Source organism: Mixophyes fleayi, chromosome 1, assembly GCF_038048845.1.
Source record: "Mixophyes fleayi isolate aMixFle1 chromosome 1, aMixFle1.hap1, whole genome shotgun sequence".
NCBI lineage: Eukaryota > Metazoa > Chordata > Amphibia > Anura > Limnodynastidae > Mixophyes > Mixophyes fleayi.
Genome location: NC_134402.1, coordinates 111,597,761 through 111,617,938, shown reverse-complemented (window position 1 = coordinate 111,617,938; position 20,178 = coordinate 111,597,761). Strand labels below are relative to the sequence as shown.

General features: G+C 38.4%; 1 protein-coding gene and 1 long non-coding RNA gene across 3 annotated transcripts; one reads left to right on the top strand and one right to left on the bottom strand.

Annotated features, from left to right (window-relative positions):
• Positions 1–2,162: 2,162 nt before the first annotated feature.
• LOC142141255 (uncharacterized) lies at positions 2,163–8,673 on the bottom strand. 2 transcript variants are annotated; one of them, XR_012688636.1, is made up of 3 exons: positions 8,575–8,673; positions 3,764–4,184; positions 2,163–3,072 (listed from the first exon to the last, which is right to left on the bottom strand). It is a non-coding gene; the product is annotated as an uncharacterized LOC142141255 (long non-coding RNA). The 2 variants fall into 2 exon arrangements; XR_012688637.1 differs by having other exon boundaries at positions 2,163–3,054; positions 8,575–8,672.
• SCOC (short coiled-coil protein) lies at positions 8,591–18,529 on the top strand. The gene is made up of 4 exons (XM_075199548.1): positions 8,591–8,796; positions 12,152–12,223; positions 15,545–15,628; positions 17,007–18,529. Exons 1-4 carry the CDS (start codon positions 8,772–8,774, stop codon positions 17,147–17,149), a joined length of 324 nt encoding a protein of 107 aa, XP_075055649.1. The 5' UTR covers positions 8,591–8,771; the 3' UTR covers positions 17,150–18,529.
• The last annotated feature ends 1,649 nt before the right edge of the window (positions 18,530–20,178 follow it).

Genomic DNA, 20,178 nt, shown 5'->3' with positions numbered 1-20,178 from the left:
CATCTACTAATATACAGGAATGCAAAAGGTATAGCAGGTTTTTTTTGGAAGATGGGGGGGGGGTCTCTCAGATGCTGCAAATTGTCTAAAATGGGTCTGAAGGTAAGATTGAAGTTTCCTCCTTTAGAGAATACATAGGGCCTGTTTCATAGTGGAATGCAAGTGTAAGTGCAACTTGTGATTGAAAAGTCACACACAAGTGTATGCGTATATATGTTGTATTCACAGTTGAAGGTATGTTCAGGTCTGGATGAGTAGCAGAAGTGTCCGCTTTATAACAGACACACCCCTCGGGCATTTATGTCCAACTTGCTAACATGTACAATAATCTTTTATATGTTATGAATGCAATTGCTATGAAACATCATTTAATCTTAAATAACCTAGCAAACAGAACAGAAACAACTTCCAGACACAAAAAAAATTGCACCTTTGCTACAGCACGCTTGTCAAATCCTAATCTATGGCCTTCTAAAGTCACAATAACTATCTGAGAATAATTCGCAAATCTCTAATTATAAGCGGTTCGCTAGTTTGGGTGTTCATCGTCATCCAATATTTACACCTGCCTCTGACCATCCGCAAATAAAACTTAAATAAAGCTTTTTCAGCCATAACGGAGTGTCGCAGCCTGAATCCATATGCAATTGATCAAACACACACTTAATGCACATTGTCTATCGTAGCACACCCCTTCCCTCCCCCATTACGCCTTTTCGGGTGTAAGTAGTTAGAAGTGCCAAAAAGTCACAGGTCTGAATAGCCACAGTTGTGTACCTTTCCTATTTTCACTATGTACATTTTCAGATAAACCTACTCAGACACTGATTAGTATTTCGGGGGCATCACTGGAAAATAGTCCCTCACCATGAAATGTACTGGGCAGATAGTAGGTTTATTTGAGAAAATGAAACAGCAGTTCACAATTGAACATTTATGTCTAGCGATTCATGGAAAATATTTTACCTTCAAGTCATCATTACTACAGGTATGGATTACGTTCTTTAGTCCTATCAATAATCTTTTGAAAATAAACTATTCCTATTTTATTTCACATAGCAGATGTGGAAAGGAGGAAAGGAAAAAAATGTTATTTCTGGCTTTGGTGCTAAAGAACTTGTCTTACTCATTAATATTGAATTGATATATTAGAAAGAAATCAGATACTCATTTCATATTAATATATTTTCATGTTTTGTTGAACACTTTATATTACAGTGGAAATACATAAAGGCTGCAAATTCTTTTGGTCTATGAGAGCAGGCCAACTAGCAACAGCTTGTGGGAGATTGCAAAGCCTCCCAGAGAAATGAATCCCATCCATTTGGTCTTGCCATTGGGCGGCAGTCACATGATTGTATTTAAGCACCTAAGAAGCTCATGCCTTATCACTTATTTTTCTACTTCCTATTAGCCCTTCCTCTTCATTATCTCCAGGGATGGTTACAAAAAAGAAATAAAATACTCCTAACAGTTATTCATGTCAGGTCACTCTTCATTTAACGTAGAAACATCAGACCTGCCTAAAACCTCATTTGGGGGTCACTAAGAATACTCACAAAAAAAACCCAACGATTGAAAGTTCCGTTCAGCATGCCGATTCATGCGTACTCACACGATTTACAAACCTGTCCTTTTAGTCTTTCACAACTGCCTACTCAAATCATTGCGACTTCGTACACACAGATATTTGCTGTCCCTGCATCAATCCTCAGCGCGCACAACACCCACAAACAAACATCCAGGAACAGGAAATACCATCATCGCCATTCATTGCTTTGTTCTGCAGTGTTTATAGCGTACATTCGGTAACTCCATTCACAACTGTACACTATGTACAATTCATATTGTTACATAAAGAACAATTAAAATAATTGAAAAGCTTGTGCTTTTTTGCTTATCGCCATGGCATTGACACTGCAAACATTGAACCGTAGGGAAAGAAGACAATATATTCAGATTTGTTGGACCAAGGACTGGTTGTTGAGGAGAGACTCCTTTTCACATATGCCACTACTAGAGGAGATACGGGAAAACAATCCTGATGACTTCAGAAATTTTCTGCAGATGAAGCATCCTACATTCCAGGAGCTACTTCAACTTGTCACCCCACTCATCCATAAAGAGGACACCCATTTAATGAGACCCATATCTGCAGAGCAGATACTATTTGCTACAGATTTGGACCCATCTGCGCAGAGACTGGTTGCCACATTTTCCAAGCAGGAAGCCCTTTCATTGTATGCTTTGTGTCCTAAAGGCAGGAGGGGTATAGAACCCAAATGTGCAGAGCAGAGACTGGTTGCTACTCTCTTTTTTTTTTTTAAGAAATGAGTTTATATTTCAATAAAAAATATGTTTAAACAGAACACATTAACATGTTAAAGACAACACAAAAATGTATGCATATTTATAAAACCTAGAAAAGCAACCTCAAACTTAAAAAAAAAAAAAAAAGATATAAAAATAAAAGTCGCAGGTGTCCTTAATGATAGTTTTCCATGTTTTTCAATAAAGGATTTACACTTTACTGCAGCATACTGGCACTGCTGGTTGGTGTGGAAGTCCTATAGGCAGAAGGGGTACTGGATCATCTTCCCGTCAGAGGATGTTGCCTGTAGGGAGGGAGTGGTTGGCAATAGATGGGATCTGTCAGGCTGGAAATAATCATGGTCATAGATGGGGACATTCTGTGAAGCTAGTGTACTGCATGATTTCTTCCCTCTGTGCCCAATAGAACACCTCATTAAACGGTCTAACTCATGTCCGCTCTCAACTGGCAGACATTTAATTTTCTGTGTTTCTGACACACCCATCATTCTATTTTTCCACCAACTGGTTTGCCGATTCCAGTATCCTGTGCGTCATGATCTCGAAGTGTTCCGTCTCACGTCCCCTTTTCTTCCCCCTCCTGCCAGGTTGTTGCCCTTGTTGCTGGGTGACTTGCTCAGTGTGTTCTTGGGTGGGTTGCTGTATGATTTACTAGCTGTATTCTGAATGCTGGGTGAGAGGCGGCTTCGTCACCATATCCTCGGCTTAATCACACAACCCCTCCTGAGAGAAGACAGATGGCTTTGCAGTAAAAATATAAATCTAAATAGTTAGTATAATAGATGCATGTATTGATTTAACATTACACCTATCATTCTTTTGCAGTTCCCATCGACAATTGAGGAATGGGAAGTTATTGAAGATTAATTCGAGAAATCCTATTTCTACACCTACACGGGATTCTTCAGCATTATCCTGATGGCCATAGTAAATGCAAAATATGAATTTGTATTTGATGACATTGGAATAAATGGTAAAGTGTCAGACAGTGGGACATTGGAGCAGATGCCCTTCCATTACAAAATTAAAAAGAATTAATTTGCCAACACGTACACAAAGTAAATTTGGGCTTAATTTTGCATTTGTGGCTGATGGAGCCTTTGCATTGCAAGCTAATATAATAGAACCTTACCCCCCAAACACAAACAACACACCTGAAAAGAGGATATTTAATTACTTTGTCTATGGGACATACTAAAGAATTGGGAAAGTGGTGGGGTTGACCCCTTTTGGAGTCTTCACAGATGACAAATGCCAGCCAAAAGGCCAAGCTAAGCAGGGAGGAGTATTTGAATATTTGGTGCGGGTGCTGTATCCTGGCAGAATGACATGTTATAATGGATATACATTGACACACTATGTGAAATTGAAGTTCTAATTGTTATTTATATTTAAATAAATATTTTTAGCATTCATGACTCTGTTTACTTACTATGCCACTAGCTGGTATATCTTTGATTTACAGAGGGACTGGTGAGGAAGTGGACTCCATCTGGGGCACATTGCTAGTGGATGGTCTGGCTATTTTCTGGTCAGCCGTGAAGCACAGGAGATCAAAGTACCACAACCTAGTCATACACATCTTCAGCCAGATTTTTTTTTGAGGACTCCAACTTATTGAGTTCCTTCTTGAACACAGTCTTCATGTTTTGGATCTTCCTTTTAACACAATCTACAGTAGCCTCTAGATAATGGGGAAGGCTCACATCCACCATCTCCTCTTCAGTCCTCATCCTCTGCTGCCTCTTTGAGAGTAGTCTTTTGTATTGGATTTCCACAAGCAGAGATGGGATTTATAGGCATCAATAAAATCGCTCATGACCTCCATTCTTGTCAGATTCCATGGTAAATGTCTAAAAAAACAAACAAAACCAAAGCACATATTGTAATATTTCCATCCACAAAAAAATTAGATATAAACAAAGTCTCAATGTAATATAGTACTTACATTGCTATAATAACCATGAAAAGAGTAATATAAATTGTGAAATACGTTCGGAAAGGACCAAAGCGTCCATCAAAAGTGTCAATGCTGAGCAGAAACTACCACCGCAGATGAATACTAATGGCAAATTAAAGTTTGTCCACAATGCTCAACTCTGAAACTAGAGCTGTCATGATTTTTCAACACCAATTGTTAACGCCCATGTAAGCACTAGAAGTGTCTAGATGACAGAGAGGAGGTAGATTGTCAACAGCTGTACGTGACAACATGGCTATGGAGAAAGTGATTAGATAAAAGTGAGGGAGTAACGGAGGGCGAAGGAGAAGAGGTGAAATGGGCCAAGCCAATGAGTGACCGGGAGATGGAGATGATGGTCAAAGTGCTGGACCAACATGACTACGATTGTCACAACAACAAATTCTAAAAAGAAATAAAATAATGCAGAAGCTGATTAATATGCTACGTGAAAAAACTTGGAAAACAAAGAAGCAAGTTCCAGAAACAAAAGCGATGGTCAGATTTGAAGAACAAGGATCAACGAAAGTTGAAGCAAACACAAACAATAAAAAAGTGAGTATTAAAAGTGGTTGTGAAAACTTCGTATAACTTGCAGTTAGTAATTAATGATAACAATAACAATTAGAATGATTAGTAAAACAGTGACATATTTGCAGAAAGAAAAATATATGATCAACTATGTAGAGCAACACAGAAAAAGAAATGTGAGGAAGCTATAGCAAATGTGAAATTAAAAGAGGAAAACACAGACATAAACATAGTGGGAATAAAATAGGAACCTAAAGGTCATTAAAAATCATTAAAAAGTTGAAAAAGAAAGGTTTACCCTGTGCCTATATATGTGAGTATATCACATCTATATTTCAGTTGGTATAGACCATCACTACAGCATACCGGGACAAACCCAGGAGAGACATCAGCACAAAGTGATTTCCAGCAGTGTCCAAGATGAGCAATGGTAGTAGTCCCAATGTATTAAAAATTATGTCTTGTTTAATCGTTAAAAATAATTTTTGATTCCGTTCTTCATTTAGATACCAAAGTCATTTCAAAGTTTGGATGGAAAGAAAGAGGGAACAAACATCAATAGTTCTCAGCCTTCCAGTTATGAAACAGGTATGGGCGAGAAGATGGCAAAGCGAGGAATTTGTCAAACTAAAGAAAAATAATAATCGATGTAAACCTCTAACCAGCTCCAAAGTTAAAATATGTATGTAGTTCAATGTAATTACTATACAATGCTCAATTGGGTGTTAAAAAAATATTAGCATTTAATTCATAGTAAAATCTCTGTAACATTAAAACATATATATGTTGATATGTAAAATCAAACGTGCAAAACCAACAAACATTAAAAGCCTCCACATAGGACCACAACAGAGCACACATGCTGTACCCTTTGAACAGCATGTGTACTTGAAATGGTCACACACGTAAGCCTTACATAAATGCCAATTTTACACATTTATTTGTACATCATATATACATATAACCATGAATGAATGCTCAGATATGTATACCTTTTTTAAGGTTATATCGTGTTAATACATCATCTATATAATCTGTTTTTGTTGTGATTATTTAGATCTGTATTGTGAGAAATTCATATTTATAAAGCTATATATAAATTTGAATAAATATTGAATATATTTTATATATAAAATATATAAAATTGAATGCTGTATTCTGGAGAAGTTGGCAAAGCTGGTTAAAAAAAAAAATGTTTAATATGTTTAAAAATAAAGAATTTTGGAAACAACATTCTGGTTTCTTTGATAAAATTGCTTGAGAAGTCTGGAATAAAGGCCGAAACAGTCAACATGTGCTGTAGAACAGATGCAGGTGTATTGAACTATGGACTTGCCCACATGTTTGATACTGCCCATAATACGTTATAGAATATAACAGGCATAACATGCAAAATAACTTTACATACAGGAACATAATACAGAATTTAAGAAATTGACACATGGCACATCAGTAAAGAAATGAGATTTTATGAACAATATTTATTTGTGCATGTGTTACAAATCAGATTGTATACATATAGAGCTTGTAAAAAAGGGGTTTATTCTTGAATTCCATGTTCTTTACATTTTACATAACACAGCACGTAGGAGACAATATCATAAATTTAGATATGTACGACCACAAAAGGTATCACTGTTGGACCCTAAAGCTCAGATGAATGTTCTATAGCACAAGGAGGCAAAATACTCATTAGAGACTCTATTGCCTTCTGATGCTATGCCTCACTTCTTCCTAGTTCAGATGGACACATGGCAGAATCATTCATTAACAGGTTAGCGGATACAGTATGTAGAGATTCCCATGATTTAGAGCATTGGGCTCTACCCAGAATCATTTCATTGAGAGAAACCTATGTCCCAGGAAGACTCAATGAACTAGCAGACTGAGTATGGTAGTACTAAGAAAAAACCTTTTCCAAAAGACAGAACAAAAATATGGTCAGAGAGATAAAGATTTATATGCTTCTCCAATACTACTCTCATATCTGGATGGAAAGAGCTTGGAAAATGGATACGTTGTCCTTCCCACGGGCAGACAGTACCCAAATTACAACATCTTAACACATGGAATGAATAAGTATGCAATCAGTTAAGGTTTTTTTTTTATTTGTAATTAAGAAACCGTTTTAAAATTGTTGCTTTTTATTTGACATTACTATTTTGTGTTAATCAGTTATAACAGTTCTTGAATACATTGATTTTGAATCCAGCATTGTGAGTGGGAGGGGCATTAGCGTAGCAACACCGTGTTACCTCTGATCTCCAGCTCTGAGCGTTGCACAGTCATCCATGCTTTGACACTTCAGTTGCAGACTTTGGAGACCACCCCACTAATAAAAAATATGCCCTGCCACATTGGGCAATTAATCTAAACTGAAGGCCTAACAGGAGAGGGGTATAGAGCAGAAGGAGTGTCAATGAACTTATAAGATGTCTTAAATTGCCCTATCGCCTGGTCCCTACACTATCCTCCAGTGGTTCCTGATGTCCTGCAATGAATGCCTGGAAAATAGCAAAGTTTAAAGTTATGGTTAAGTGAGAAGGCTGAAGTACGAAACCTAAAAAAAAGTGCGCAGAAAATTGATTGTTTTGTTATTTTTGTGAGATAATTGAGAAGTCTTATGTACAGTGTTGTGACAAAAGCAATTATACTCATGGCCTCTAATGATAATATCATCTGACTAAAATGTCACTAGATAAGGTATTCATAAAAAAACAAAACCACAACATCTACTCCCTCTTTCAAATAAAAGGTGTCTCTTTTCATTTTGAAGTAAGAGAGGTGTTGGGATTGAGACAGTGGGACATGTAAGGAAAAAGCTGGTGGGCAGCAGTGAGACATGATTGGGAGCAGGGGGCCTGTGAGGGGAAAGATAAAGAGCACGTGTCATGGGGTAGGGAATATCAGAGAAAAGCTGGTGAGTGTCATCAGTGAATTGTTGGTTGAGGAGGGACCATTTAGGGATGAGGCTTCACCCTCACATGCCCCCCTCTACCCAAATGCTTTACTCACACATGCCCCCCCTCTGCCCACATGCTTTACTCACACATGCCCCCCCTCTGCCCACATGCTTTTCTCACACATGCCCCCCCCTCTGCCCAGCACACTCAGCCACACATGCCCCCTCTCTGCCCAGCACTTTGTCACACATGCCCCCTCTCTGCCCAGCACACTCAGCCACACATGACCCCTCTCTGCCCAGCACACTCAGCCACACATGCCCCCTCTCTGCCCAGCACACTCAGCCACACATGCCCCCTCTCTGCCCAGCACACTCAGCCACACATGCCCCCTCTCTGCCCAGCACTTTTAGTCACACATACCCCCTCTCTGCACAGCACTTTTAGTCACACATGCCCCCTCTCTGCTCAGCACACTCAGCCACACATGCTCCCTCTCTGCCCAGCACACTCAGCCACACATGCCCCCTCTCTGCCCAGCCACACATGCCCCCTCTCTGCCCAGCACACTCAGCCACACATGCCCCCTCTCTGCCCAGCACTTTTAGTCACACATGCCCCCTCTCTGCCCAGCACACTCAGCCACACATGCCCCCTCTCTGCCCAGCACACTCAGCCACACATGCCCCCTCTCTGCCCAGCACACTCAGCCACACATGCCCCCTCTCTGCTCAGCACACTCAGCCACACATGCCCCCTCTCTCCTCAGCACACTCAGCCACACATGCCCGCTCTCTGCTTAGCACACTCAGCCACACATGCCCCCTCTCAATCACACCTTCTTCTTACATTATTCAGCACAGCACAGCACAGTGAAGATATCCAGCAGCCCGCAGCACTGTCTGTGTGTCATGTGACCCTTGCAGTCACATGACCAGGTGATGTCCCAGTGACGTCAGAAGAGACCTTACTGAACAGGATCTAGCCACTACCGGTGTCGCAGAGGAGGGTCCAGGGGAGCAGAGAACAGTGTTTGTATACATTATATGCTGTGGCAACGTCAGTGCTCGGGTAGGTGAAGGCAATAGATGTAATCACTGGGGATGTTTACTACTATTGCCGTTAATTGCACTCATAAAAAAATGTCTGATCTTTAATACATTTTCAGTTGCTAATGATAATTCTGTTGTGATGACATATGTATTGTTATGTTTTATTTATGTTTGTAGCTATTATTAATATAATTTTTAAGCTGTAGCCGACAGTATATATGCGACTATACTGTAACTGACTTATGTGAAGGAATATCATATATTTTCCACATTGATCAACATGAATATTAAATCTTGTCTTGCAGTATGATAAAGATTTGTCACCCTATCAAAATATGATATTGTAATGTGATTATGTGTGTGAAACTATGCTTACAAGTTCAGCAAATATCCATATTTAAGAATTTGGACAATAATGCAATTTTTTTGTTAAAGATCCCTGTCTTATAGTGTACTATGTATTTAATAAACGTTCTCATAGAACTCCATTGTATTTTACTGTGCATTAATGTTCCTGGGCATTGGAGGTAATTGCTGAAATTAACACAATGTTAAGTGAATGCTTGTGAGACTGTTTTCAAATCTTTGTATTTTCTGGTCTGTTGGCTTTCATGTTTAATATGCTTAAAAATTGTTTTTGATCATCTTTTGAGCTTAAGATCTTTCTTGGGTTACTATTTTTAATTTATTTATATATATTTTATTATTGTATCTATATATTTTGCTTATGGTTTACTTGTTTAGTAAATACTTGTACTGAGCACAGGTGGACTCTATCTAGATCGTGCTCCAGTCAAGGTGTGCACTGCATATGTGACTTGTGGATATGGGATGGTCTCAACCATGTGCCATATTGGTCGCAAATAACGTCATAAGATGTTGACTTTAGAAATGAGACGACCTCCACTTTTATTAAGAATTGCCTAAATACAACAAGCTTCATTGGGGTTAATAACTTCTGATATTCACGTATACCTTCTGCCGTCTGACATACAATGAGGCCTGACTGCAAGCAAATCAAATTATCATACATGTTTTGGGTAGTTGTTAAGAAGCCTGTTCATCCACCATCAGGTATATTATCCACCATTAGGAATGCCATAACTTTGCGGTACATCTTTTGCCCCCCAACTACCACACCCATAGTTGTGACATTTAGTAAAAATGTGCACAAAATGGCAGCCTCCACACTCGCAATGGAGTCATCCTTCAGCAGCCAACTAAAACCACCATGTCAGGGAAACAATTAGGAAATCGCTGCTTAAGCCCTTGAGTCTAGATTGCTCCCAACAAGCTGCGATTATATTAAATTAAATGGTTCAACATCATACGATACGGCCCAAAAGAGATGTGTAACTATTAAAGTTACAGATCATAGGGAGTGAGGGGAACATCTTTCCAACATTACCAGAATAGGAGATGAGAAGCTACATATAAAGATAAGGCCTCAATAACCCGGGCCACCCAGCAGGAACTCTAGCTAGGAACCACACAGAAATCCAGTTATATGTCCTGATGCTTTTTTCTCCAGTTCTTGCAGAATGAATATTGTACTGAATATTACATACTTAAATATTTATACTTTTCAGTAAATTGTTGACTCGGCAGATAATTTCATTGTGTACACACAGAGTAAGCCTCTAATGTAATACTCTGTACAAGAGTTTATTTATAATATGATGTCAGAAGTGTATGTAGAACTGAAAAAAAAATATTTTTGTATAACAATGCAACTGGAAATGCCCAGAAGTGTAGCACGGGGAACATTTAAATTCTAATAGTTTTGTGATCATTGTTGTAAATTTGCAGGTATTTTTACAACATTTAATTCTCAGACAGCATAAAGCAAACGTTGCTCAACATTAGGACAATACTTTTAAAGAGCATAATGCATCTACATCTAGTTGATGCAGCTATTTTTTTGTTCCTGATCTATATTAACCAGAATACTGTGTATTCACGAACAACCAGTGCATCATAAATATTGGTCATGAGGTGACTCCATAATGACAATAATTCCAAGTGACTCACTAGGCTTCATTCTCGTGAACATTGGTTCTTTCAACATGACTGATATTGTACGTAGGCAATAGATGCTATTTAAATGGGAATTAACATGAAAATGTAAAGGAGCACACCTGGTTTAACAGTAAAGTTTAATTGTGCTGCTCCTTTCCTTCTCAGAACTGCTGCTAAAACAGTATTTCCATGGGTTCCTCCAGTGCTGTAGTTCTGCTCCAGCAAAACCTGATGTTGCAAGCACAGCCTACAGAGGTGTGGCTGATCAGACCAACAAGAAGTTTCTTTGCTTGTGACTTCATATTGGTCTATGTGGCAGACATATTTGGATGGCAAATATTTTAAACCAACCCATTTCACAGAAACAGAGGTACCCTTGAAAAAAAAAAAAAAAAGCTTCTATGACAGAGATGGGAGGAACTGTCCATAAGACAACACTATCCCTAGCACTTCACAAATATGCTCTTTATGTGAAGGGAAAAAGGAAATTATTTTTGAGGAAAACTCACATGAAATCTCACCTACAATTTGGCAGAAAATCTGCTGTAGTCTGTGAGAGACCTAGGTTGTGGGAAAATAATTATATTTCAAAAGGACAGTGACTCAAAGCCACAATACAACCCCCCCCCCCCCCCCTGTCTTGCACATGTAAATAAATCTTGTACAAGTCTCTTGCAGCTTAAGTAGAGGAGAGGATGTGACAAAACAACAGCAGTTCATTGTCATTAGTGTTTTGCTGCAATGGTTAATGCATTTGCTGGAAAAGCTGCTGAATAGCTTCCTGTACATGGTTACTAAAAGCAATGATTATACCACTTGGTCTAAAGAGGCAAATCTTTCTTGAAGCAATGATAAATAAAATGGGTTTATGGATGAGAAAGCTTACTGGTGTGCATGATATAGATGGAAAAACTTTAATTGATTGGCAAGTCAGAGTGGCATTAAATTGACCTGTCAGTTAGTGCCCACATCTCCTTTCTCTTTCATGTAATTTGAGACCCAGGGTATATTTCTGAAAATATACCAGTTTGAATACCAGGCAATTGTTGCAGATGGATTGAGTTTATTAGCTTTTTTTGGGGATTTAAATGTGGAACTCTGTCTAGCAAAGCTTAACCTTTTGGTTCAAAGGACATTGATGTTACGGAGAGATAACATGTACATATTTGTATAGATCTGGGCATTCCAGAACGTCCCTAATATTTTTTCCTAATCCTGATGTAGGTCTGCTGGATCTCTTAAAATATGATGGACCCAACTTTGAAAGTTTTATTGTTGTATCTTTATCTGCTTTGTGGAACTAGTGATCTGTGTGATTTACTTCTTTTTTTTTATTTTTTTTTATTGTTCCATAGATTTTAGTGCATTACAGTTGCATTTCACTACACAAGTCTTGCCTGCTACGATGATGAATTCTGACATGGACGGTAGGCATCATTGTATATTTGTATAAGTACTGTACTTTATAGTAACAATGTGAGAAAAAGCGCACATAGTGAAATTAGTATTGTGATCTAAGTGAGAGTTGTCAATCTAATAGTTTGACATACTGGCTATGCCAGTGGGCTGGAGGAAAATTAATCCTAGGGGTGGGCAAACAAAACCAAATCTAAACTATTTTCAACAATTGCCATTTAGTTTGTCAAAACTGACTCCAATTATGTTTAACCTGTTGGTTGCTAAGGATAACTGAGGTGGTGATAAATGAAGGGGCAAGATTCCTCTTTCAAACAAGGAAGTCCCTTCGTACATATTGTCAAGTTATCACTTGTGATTACCAGATTGTGGTTATCAGTATGTAAATAAAAGTAGTGCATATTTGTACTCCTGGCACATCTTTAAGCCAACTTCTAGAATTTGGACACTGTTCTTACTGGGAGAGCAGCAGCTATACAGAAAGGTATGACAATCCCTCTCTTTCAGCAGTTTGCCATGTTTAATTCAGTAAATAAATGAAAAATGTTATACATTTTCCTCTTTTGTTCCAGCTCTTGGAAGTTGGATAGGTAATGAACCCCTTGTTTGATGCGGTTGGTTGTATAGTTTTCGGAATGGTATGCCTTCCCCACACTTCCTGTTTTTGTGCCTCTTTTACTCATCTCCTATTTAAAAAAATCTCACACACAGGGGTAAAAGAATAAAGGGTGCTAGGAGTATGAAATATCTAGCCATAAAAATAGGGTACCATGAAGCTATATTATTTTCTGCTATTGCGCTGCAATTCTGGTTTTTGGTTATAAAGAACCCAATTTTCTAAAAAAAAAACAAATAAACCAAGGTTTCATTTGTGTGGGTACTGCTCAGAAATAGTACTGATTATTGAAGTAATAAAAAAATACCATAGCAGTGAAGGGGTTAAACTAGTGCTTTTTGATTTGTGGATTGATTTATTGTTGGTCTTAAACTGCCCTACCGATAGTAAAAGATTTTACCATCTTGTCTTTGGATGTGCGTGCACTGGTTTTCCTGGGGTTCCTCTGTTTCTCTTATAGCCCCTGCTGAAAACTGATTAACAGTGGGGGAGCAGATTTTGACATTTTCAGTTGGCAAATTAAATAGATTTGCTGGTTGTGTATTACAGAACCGGCAGAGACCCAGGGAAGTCTCTGGCTAGGTGGGTGGAAAACTCTAAAAATCATTTACTAGGTGGTAGTGCGACTTTAAACATAATATTGTGAACAGAATTTTGACAGTTGCTGAGAGATGGTACGAAAACTAGGGCAATGCTGAGACAATAGGAGCAATTGGGACAGGAGTGAGCATTGGACTGGAGCTGATAGAACATGCAGAGAGAGTAGTATCAGGTGGGGGAAGGATAGGTTATAGTGAAGAGGTGGGTTTTAGAGCAGGCCTGTCCAACCTGCGGCCCTCCAGATGTTGTGAAACTACAAGTCCCAGCATGCCCTTCCAGCTATCAACAGGTTGTCTACTGGCAAAGCATGCTGGGGCTTGTAGTTTCACAACACCTGGAGGGCCGCAGGTTGGACAGGCCTGGTTTAGAGAGTGATGGAAGGCTGGGAGTGAGTCTGGTCAGATGGGGTAGGGATTTCCATAAGTGAGAGGTAGTTTCAAGGGAGAAGGAGATGTGTAAGTCAGAGGCAGATTGTGGAGGGTGAGATGGAATGGATTTCTTGATGAGGTCAGAGGTGTATGAAAAGGAGAAGTTGGTAAGAAGCTTAAATTGAATTCCCAGAGGGAATAGGGAGCCAGTGCAGGGATTTGCAGAGTGGCGCAGAGGTTGTGCAGTGGCTCGAGAGACAGGAAGATCTGTTTCACTGCAGCATTTAGACAGATTGTACAGGTGAAAGACAGGTGAGGGGAAGGCCAGATAATAAGAGGTTGCATTAGTCAAGACGGGAGATAATGAGAAAATGGATGTGTTCTCGTAACATCCTGAGTTTCAGTAATAGCAAGGAGACTGTAGGCATAAGAGAGGTATAAGTTGGGAATAAATGTAAGTTTGTTCCTGACAGATCTAGCATTCCAGAGCACACGGACACAGTGGAGAAATTAGTGAGGTTAAGAAGGTTTGGAGCTATGTGATTGTCAATTTTGTTGTAGAATTGAAAAGTGGGAATTGTGCAGAGAAGAGGAAAATCTAGCCCGGCCAGGTGAGGAAATGTGTAGGAAAGAGGACCAGGGAGAGGGCTGTATGTCGATGATAGGGCAGTTGCAGTTAGTGTAGGCTAGGCAGTGAAGAGGATGCATAGAGGAGAATATTTGAATCTACAGACTATTTATATAATGGAGGAAAGGGTAAGAGTTAAGATGCTAGAGAGATGGGAGGAGGAGGCAAGTAGGAGAAGGGTTGGTTTTTGAGTAGGTTGAGAGTTGCTGAATCGGGAGAATGCCTAGCAGGCGTGAGAGGGAGTAAGTGGTAACTGAGAGTATGAAAGAGAAAATGTAAAGGTTATTAGTACATCCTGCTCAAATAGCGATAGGATAAAACTTATGTCTAATATATAGAAGTGAATGTGTCACGTGTTTGTTGTAGTGTTTAGTATAAATTTGTATGTTATTCTCATTTTTCATTAGATTATTCTAATGATTCCTCCCCAAGTTACTGACTTTAATATATATGTATTGTGTATACCTCTTAATGCTGCTTACAGATAGGGGCATTTAGAAAAATTGGTGAAGAATTGTTCTGGAATTATGGCACTTGGTAGAACACAATAAAGCACATAGTGCAGGATGTTTCCTCTACCTGCACGTTGCTAAAAAGTTGTGTGATTGCAGCTCTACATTTACAAAATGTACCATTCAGCTGCAATTTGTGGGACTTTATAAAAACTGTCAGAGCAGGTTTTTTGTTTTGTTTATGTAATAAAATGCGTGTTTTTGCCCTCTAATTTCTGCTGCCCTATTTTTCCGTAACATATTTCATAAATGTATAGCCTCCGTTACAGCAAGGTAGGCTACAGCAGGCATAGGATCCAGGCAGCATGGAAGGATTGTTAGTAAAGTGTGTTCGGAATCCCTCAAATCCATTTCATACAAAAGTAAATGAGGAAGATCTTGCACTGCGAACAGGCGGTTTACATCAGGTACCAAATACTTGTGGTGTTACCACCTATTCTTGATAAAATGACTGTTCTTCTATTCTCTGTCATGCTTCAGCGCTGATTTCATTACCAGATTGTCTAGTGCCTTTAATGAATAAACCCCTCCTCACTGCTTAGACTATAATGGAGGCCCAATTGATGTTTGTTGTATCATTAAATATTAACCTGTTGTTCTCTTCTTAGCTCTTGAATTAGAAAATCAAGTAGAGCTAGAAGAAAAGACACGACTCATCAATCAGGTTTTGGAACTTCAGCATACTTTAGAAGGTATAAAACTGTATGGTTTGTATCTTCACTTTCTGTTAAGTCACTTTTTCAAGATGTAAAAATGTATATGTTTTTTAGGTTTGTTATGCCTATGTGTGTCTTAGAGTGTGACATTTATCCTTGCTGTACTCCGAAAGGTTCTCACGTGCCTGTTATTCTCTCAGTAGAAAGTATCTGACATCACTGATCTCTAGAGTAGAGAATGATAGATAAACGTTCTTTCTTTCCATAGAATAGTTCCCATTTATATTGAATGTCAATGTAATAAAAAAATTCATAGGCTTGTGCTACCCGTTATATGGCAATCCAAAGATCATGTAACCACCGCATGATGGATTTGTAGTCAGCAGTTTAAGATGGTGAAATAAACCAATGTAAGTGGATGCAGATAGTTTGTGGCGTGATAGTGTAGTGGTATAAATCAGCATGTATACTCATTGGGCCTGAGTAATTAAGGAGAGCAAGGCAAAAAAAAAAGTAATAAGTTTGTTCCTGGACAAACCATTTTACAATACAAGGGGTGCAAATTAGTTTAATATTTTGCATGTAAGGAAAATACTGGCTGCTTGTTCATGTAGCACAAAAATACTTAATAGCTTCATTTTTACATTGAAAAGTAAAGTTGATCTAGGGACATGCACTACCCCAACTATAAATCTCTCCCCACATTTTAAATGTACCTTCCCCTCCAATGCAACATGGTTTTGCCAAGGTGCAAAGTTACTCCTTTTTTTTTTGCTTTGCTCTCTTTAATGACTCGGGTCTATTAAGTCAACAGGTTAGCCTTTCATATTTACATGCAGCCATGCTTTTACAATGCGTTACAGCCATTGAGCACATTCTCCAATACCGGCAGCAATATCTGGCAATTCTGATACCACAGTGTGTACCGCCAGATGCCTGATAATAATCCGGTCAAAATCAATCACATTGTATTAACCAACATGTCCATAGTGGGCCCAAGATGATGATGGTGGCAGTCTGTGTTTTGTCAACTTTCAACCTTGTGAAGTTGGAAGTGATGGGCACATCCTGTCCAATTTGGCCTCCTTGGGTGTGATGTTTGTTTTTGCTTTAAAAAATAAACAAACATAATCTTAGCTGTTGAATCCAATTGCTACGAGATTACTGTAAATCAATGCCGTTGGGTCTCTTATTGGAATGTTAGTCTTTAGTTCTGACACTTCTTCTTTTCCTTGAGGTGAATTCAGGCATTTTCACTGGCTTACATTTGCACACATTTTCCTGAGATGTAGCCTAAACATGCCAAATCAGCCACTGTGTTGCTCCAACCCTCTTGTGTTGGTTGGAAAGAGCTTTTATTTGATGTGGGATCAGCAATCATATTTGGTAATGTCCGTGTTTTGTTCCCATGCAGATCTCTCTGCTCGAGTGGATGCTGTTAAAGAGGAAAACCTGAAGCTCAAGTCAGAAAATCAAGTTCTTGGACAGTACATTGAAAATCTCATGTCGGCTTCCAGTGTTTTCCAAACTACGGATACCAAGAGCAAGCGGAAGTAGTGGATATTTGTCTTTGTATTGTTCCACTGGTTTTATGTTTGGTAGCAAACTTGTACATATAGTGACTGCGCGTACTACACTACTTTAATACAATGGCCCATAATAGATCAGTACCATGAATGTAAAAGCAAAGAATGAAATGCAAACACAAGATGACATGTCGTGAGAACTAATTGTATTTTCTAAAGAACCAGTGTAAATTATCATACTAACTTACACATATGTAAGCAGTATCTTAGGGTTCACCAATGCTACTATATAAATAGTATTATTAAAATTAATTACATAGATGATACAATTCATGTTGTAAAGGCAACCATGCTTTGTTTTCTTGTAAAGCTTGTATATGCATGCTGAATGTAGGCACCTATAAGGAATATGGCCTGTAGTGGATTAGGGCTGTACTATATTACCCATGGTTGTTGCCATCTTCAAGCTCTATAAAAAAAAATGGGTAACAGCAATACACTTTCAACAAACATTGTAATTAAAATGTTGCAAAATATATGAACAATATACATGTTGATAATTGGATACTTCATCTCTGACAGGAAATCTATGTTAATTATACTAGTCATTAACTGGCCTTTTACAAAATGTTGCCTGCACAATATATAAGACCTTGCTCGCTTTTTATGTTGCACCCTATTTGAACTTGCTGTTTTCACTACTTGGCCAATGTATTCACTACGCAGTTGGTAACAAAGTATTAGTGTGCATTGCACTTGACATGCAACACTTTATCTTACTCATAAATGTCACTCACTGAATTTTAGCTTTATGGTGCAGTCTCATTGGAAACCGCTTTTTTCTTAAAGTGCAACTCCTGTACTTAAACACCAGGGATCAGTTTCCAGGCAGGCACCTTCAAATGGAAAACCGTAAGACGTAATTTATTATAAAAAAAATTATCCTTTCTATATCCCGCTTAAAAGATCGTTCATGGCTTCTGGTGTAGGGTCGGTTGTGTGAACCTGTCCTTGGCAGGGCGTTTTATTTTGTAGTATGATAGTCATAAGGGGATGCAGGGCATCGGCTTGTATACCGCCTTGGTGCTTTTAAGCTCGTATAACAATATCTTTCCATAGCACTGAGTGGTTCTTTTTATACTATTTCAGGCCATGGCTGCTAAATGTTTACCTGTTCCTTCTTTTATGTGAGACGTATGGCGCCTTGTGACATAAGAACAGTATTCACCCCAAGATTTGATAGCACCTATTTATTTATTTTACAAAATGTGTTTGTTCTGTGTCAAAAACATGTCCGCTTGAGTAAATGTTTACTAAGCAACAAAGATGGTATTAGATATGTTTGCCTAGCATAACCTTATGTACTAGGAAGTGCGCATCTAATAAAGCAGGTAATTGTCTGTTTGCCAGATCCGTCCTTGGAAGTCTCCCTTCATTACATGTGAAATGCCAGAACATGGGAACTGATGCCAGTGCTTTTTGTGACTGTTTATCTTTCTCATTTCCATGCATTTACTTGGAGGTGATCCCAGCTTGTTACAATTTTATATCTGACAGTCAATTGCCAACATAAATGAATGTCTCCTTTTTAAACTGGAGCCATGGTCTCTGGTGCCAATGATGACTAGTGTGTCCTCAAGGACTACACTCTTACTGTGATCTGTGTACAGAGGTATAACGTGTAACAACAAATAATTAGTAAGGATGCATTGACAAGTTTACACCCTTAGTTATTGTAATTTATTCTAGAAGAAAATTCTGTTTCTGAAATAAAGTTGTTTTTTTTTTTGCTATTTAATTTCATGCCTCCTTATATTTGTCTTTCCTTTGAGGTGGGTGTGTGGCATCATCAGAATCTTACTGCACTGCAAACATTAGTATTATTAAATGTTTAACATTTTTTTTTCTTCCCCCAGAGTATACGGAACACTCAAGGAGATTAGGTGTTTTTTTTCATGCTGCTCTCACCTTTATGGTAGTAACAAGTGGGCAGTTATTACGCTGGCATATTTTGGGCCCATGGAACATTTGCATTTCTGTACAATCTTAGGGATCTAAAACTAAGGCACACACATTAAATGATCAAGTAAAAAGCACTTGGGAGTATATTTACTAAACTGCGGGTTTGAAAAAGTGGAGATGTTGCCTATAGCAACCAATCAGATTCTAGCTGTCATGTTGTAGAATACACTAAATAAATGAAAGCTAGAATCTGATTGGTTGCTATAGGCAACATCTCCACTTTTTCAAACCCGCAGTTTAGTAAATCTAGCTCCTGGATTGTAATCAAATTGTTCATCAAAATTAAAGGGGTTGCTTACCACATGTTACAGTTTTGATCTAAATGAGCAGAAAGATATTTGCAGGGCATGCATTATGTAGGAAAGTTTAAAGAGTTATTAGATGTATCTTCAATCTAACACTTTTGAATGATAACTTGTAAAAATGTTATAAACACACAATATTCGGTTAATAACCACTAATTATAATAATACAGCAAAAATATAGATGTGGGGCAGCCACATAATCTCAATGCTACTGAAAAGATCATGTTGTAATCTGATTTGTGAGGCAGGCAGAAATGAATGTTACTCTTCTCTTAAAAGCAATACAGTTTTGTGGTCAGACAAATATTCTGTCTCAGGCAATTAGCCATGAGGTGGTTTTCAGCCTCCAGATTATAACCTGTAAAAAATGATGTACCATAACCCCAACATAGGATTATTTCTGGAAGGCCATCAGAGAAATGGTTTAATGTATGAATGAGTGTATGAATGTATACCTAGTCTGTGGAATGGATGTTTATGATAGAAAACAGAACATATGTCTACAATTCGAGAAATCCCCACAGAACATGGCTGTGGCCAGACAGTACTCACTGGTTACATCTGCAGTTTAAATCTGTGATATGCTTAAATTGTGGTAAGACCCTGATTCAGAGGTACATAGGTAGGTATTTGACATTTAAATTAAAGGTATTGCATACCTTCCTTCCAAGAAATTGTGTCTTTAGCTATATCTAGTAAAGGACATTATGGTGGTGATTGATCCAGGGATTTT

What these genes read in the sequence shown, in the direction of transcription:
- SCOC (XM_075199548.1), top strand. Translation starts at nt 8,772, where the DNA reads ATGCTGTGGCAACGTCAGTGCTCGG. An exon ending in GTGGCAACGTCAGTGCTCGG is followed by an intron (nt 8,797 to 12,151) that starts GTAGGTGAAGGC and finishes ATTGTTCCATAG; the next exon opens with ATTTTAGTGCATTACAGTTG. An exon ending in GATGAATTCTGACATGGACG is followed by an intron (nt 12,224 to 15,544) that starts GTAGGCATCATT and finishes TTCTCTTCTTAG; the next exon opens with CTCTTGAATTAGAAAATCAA.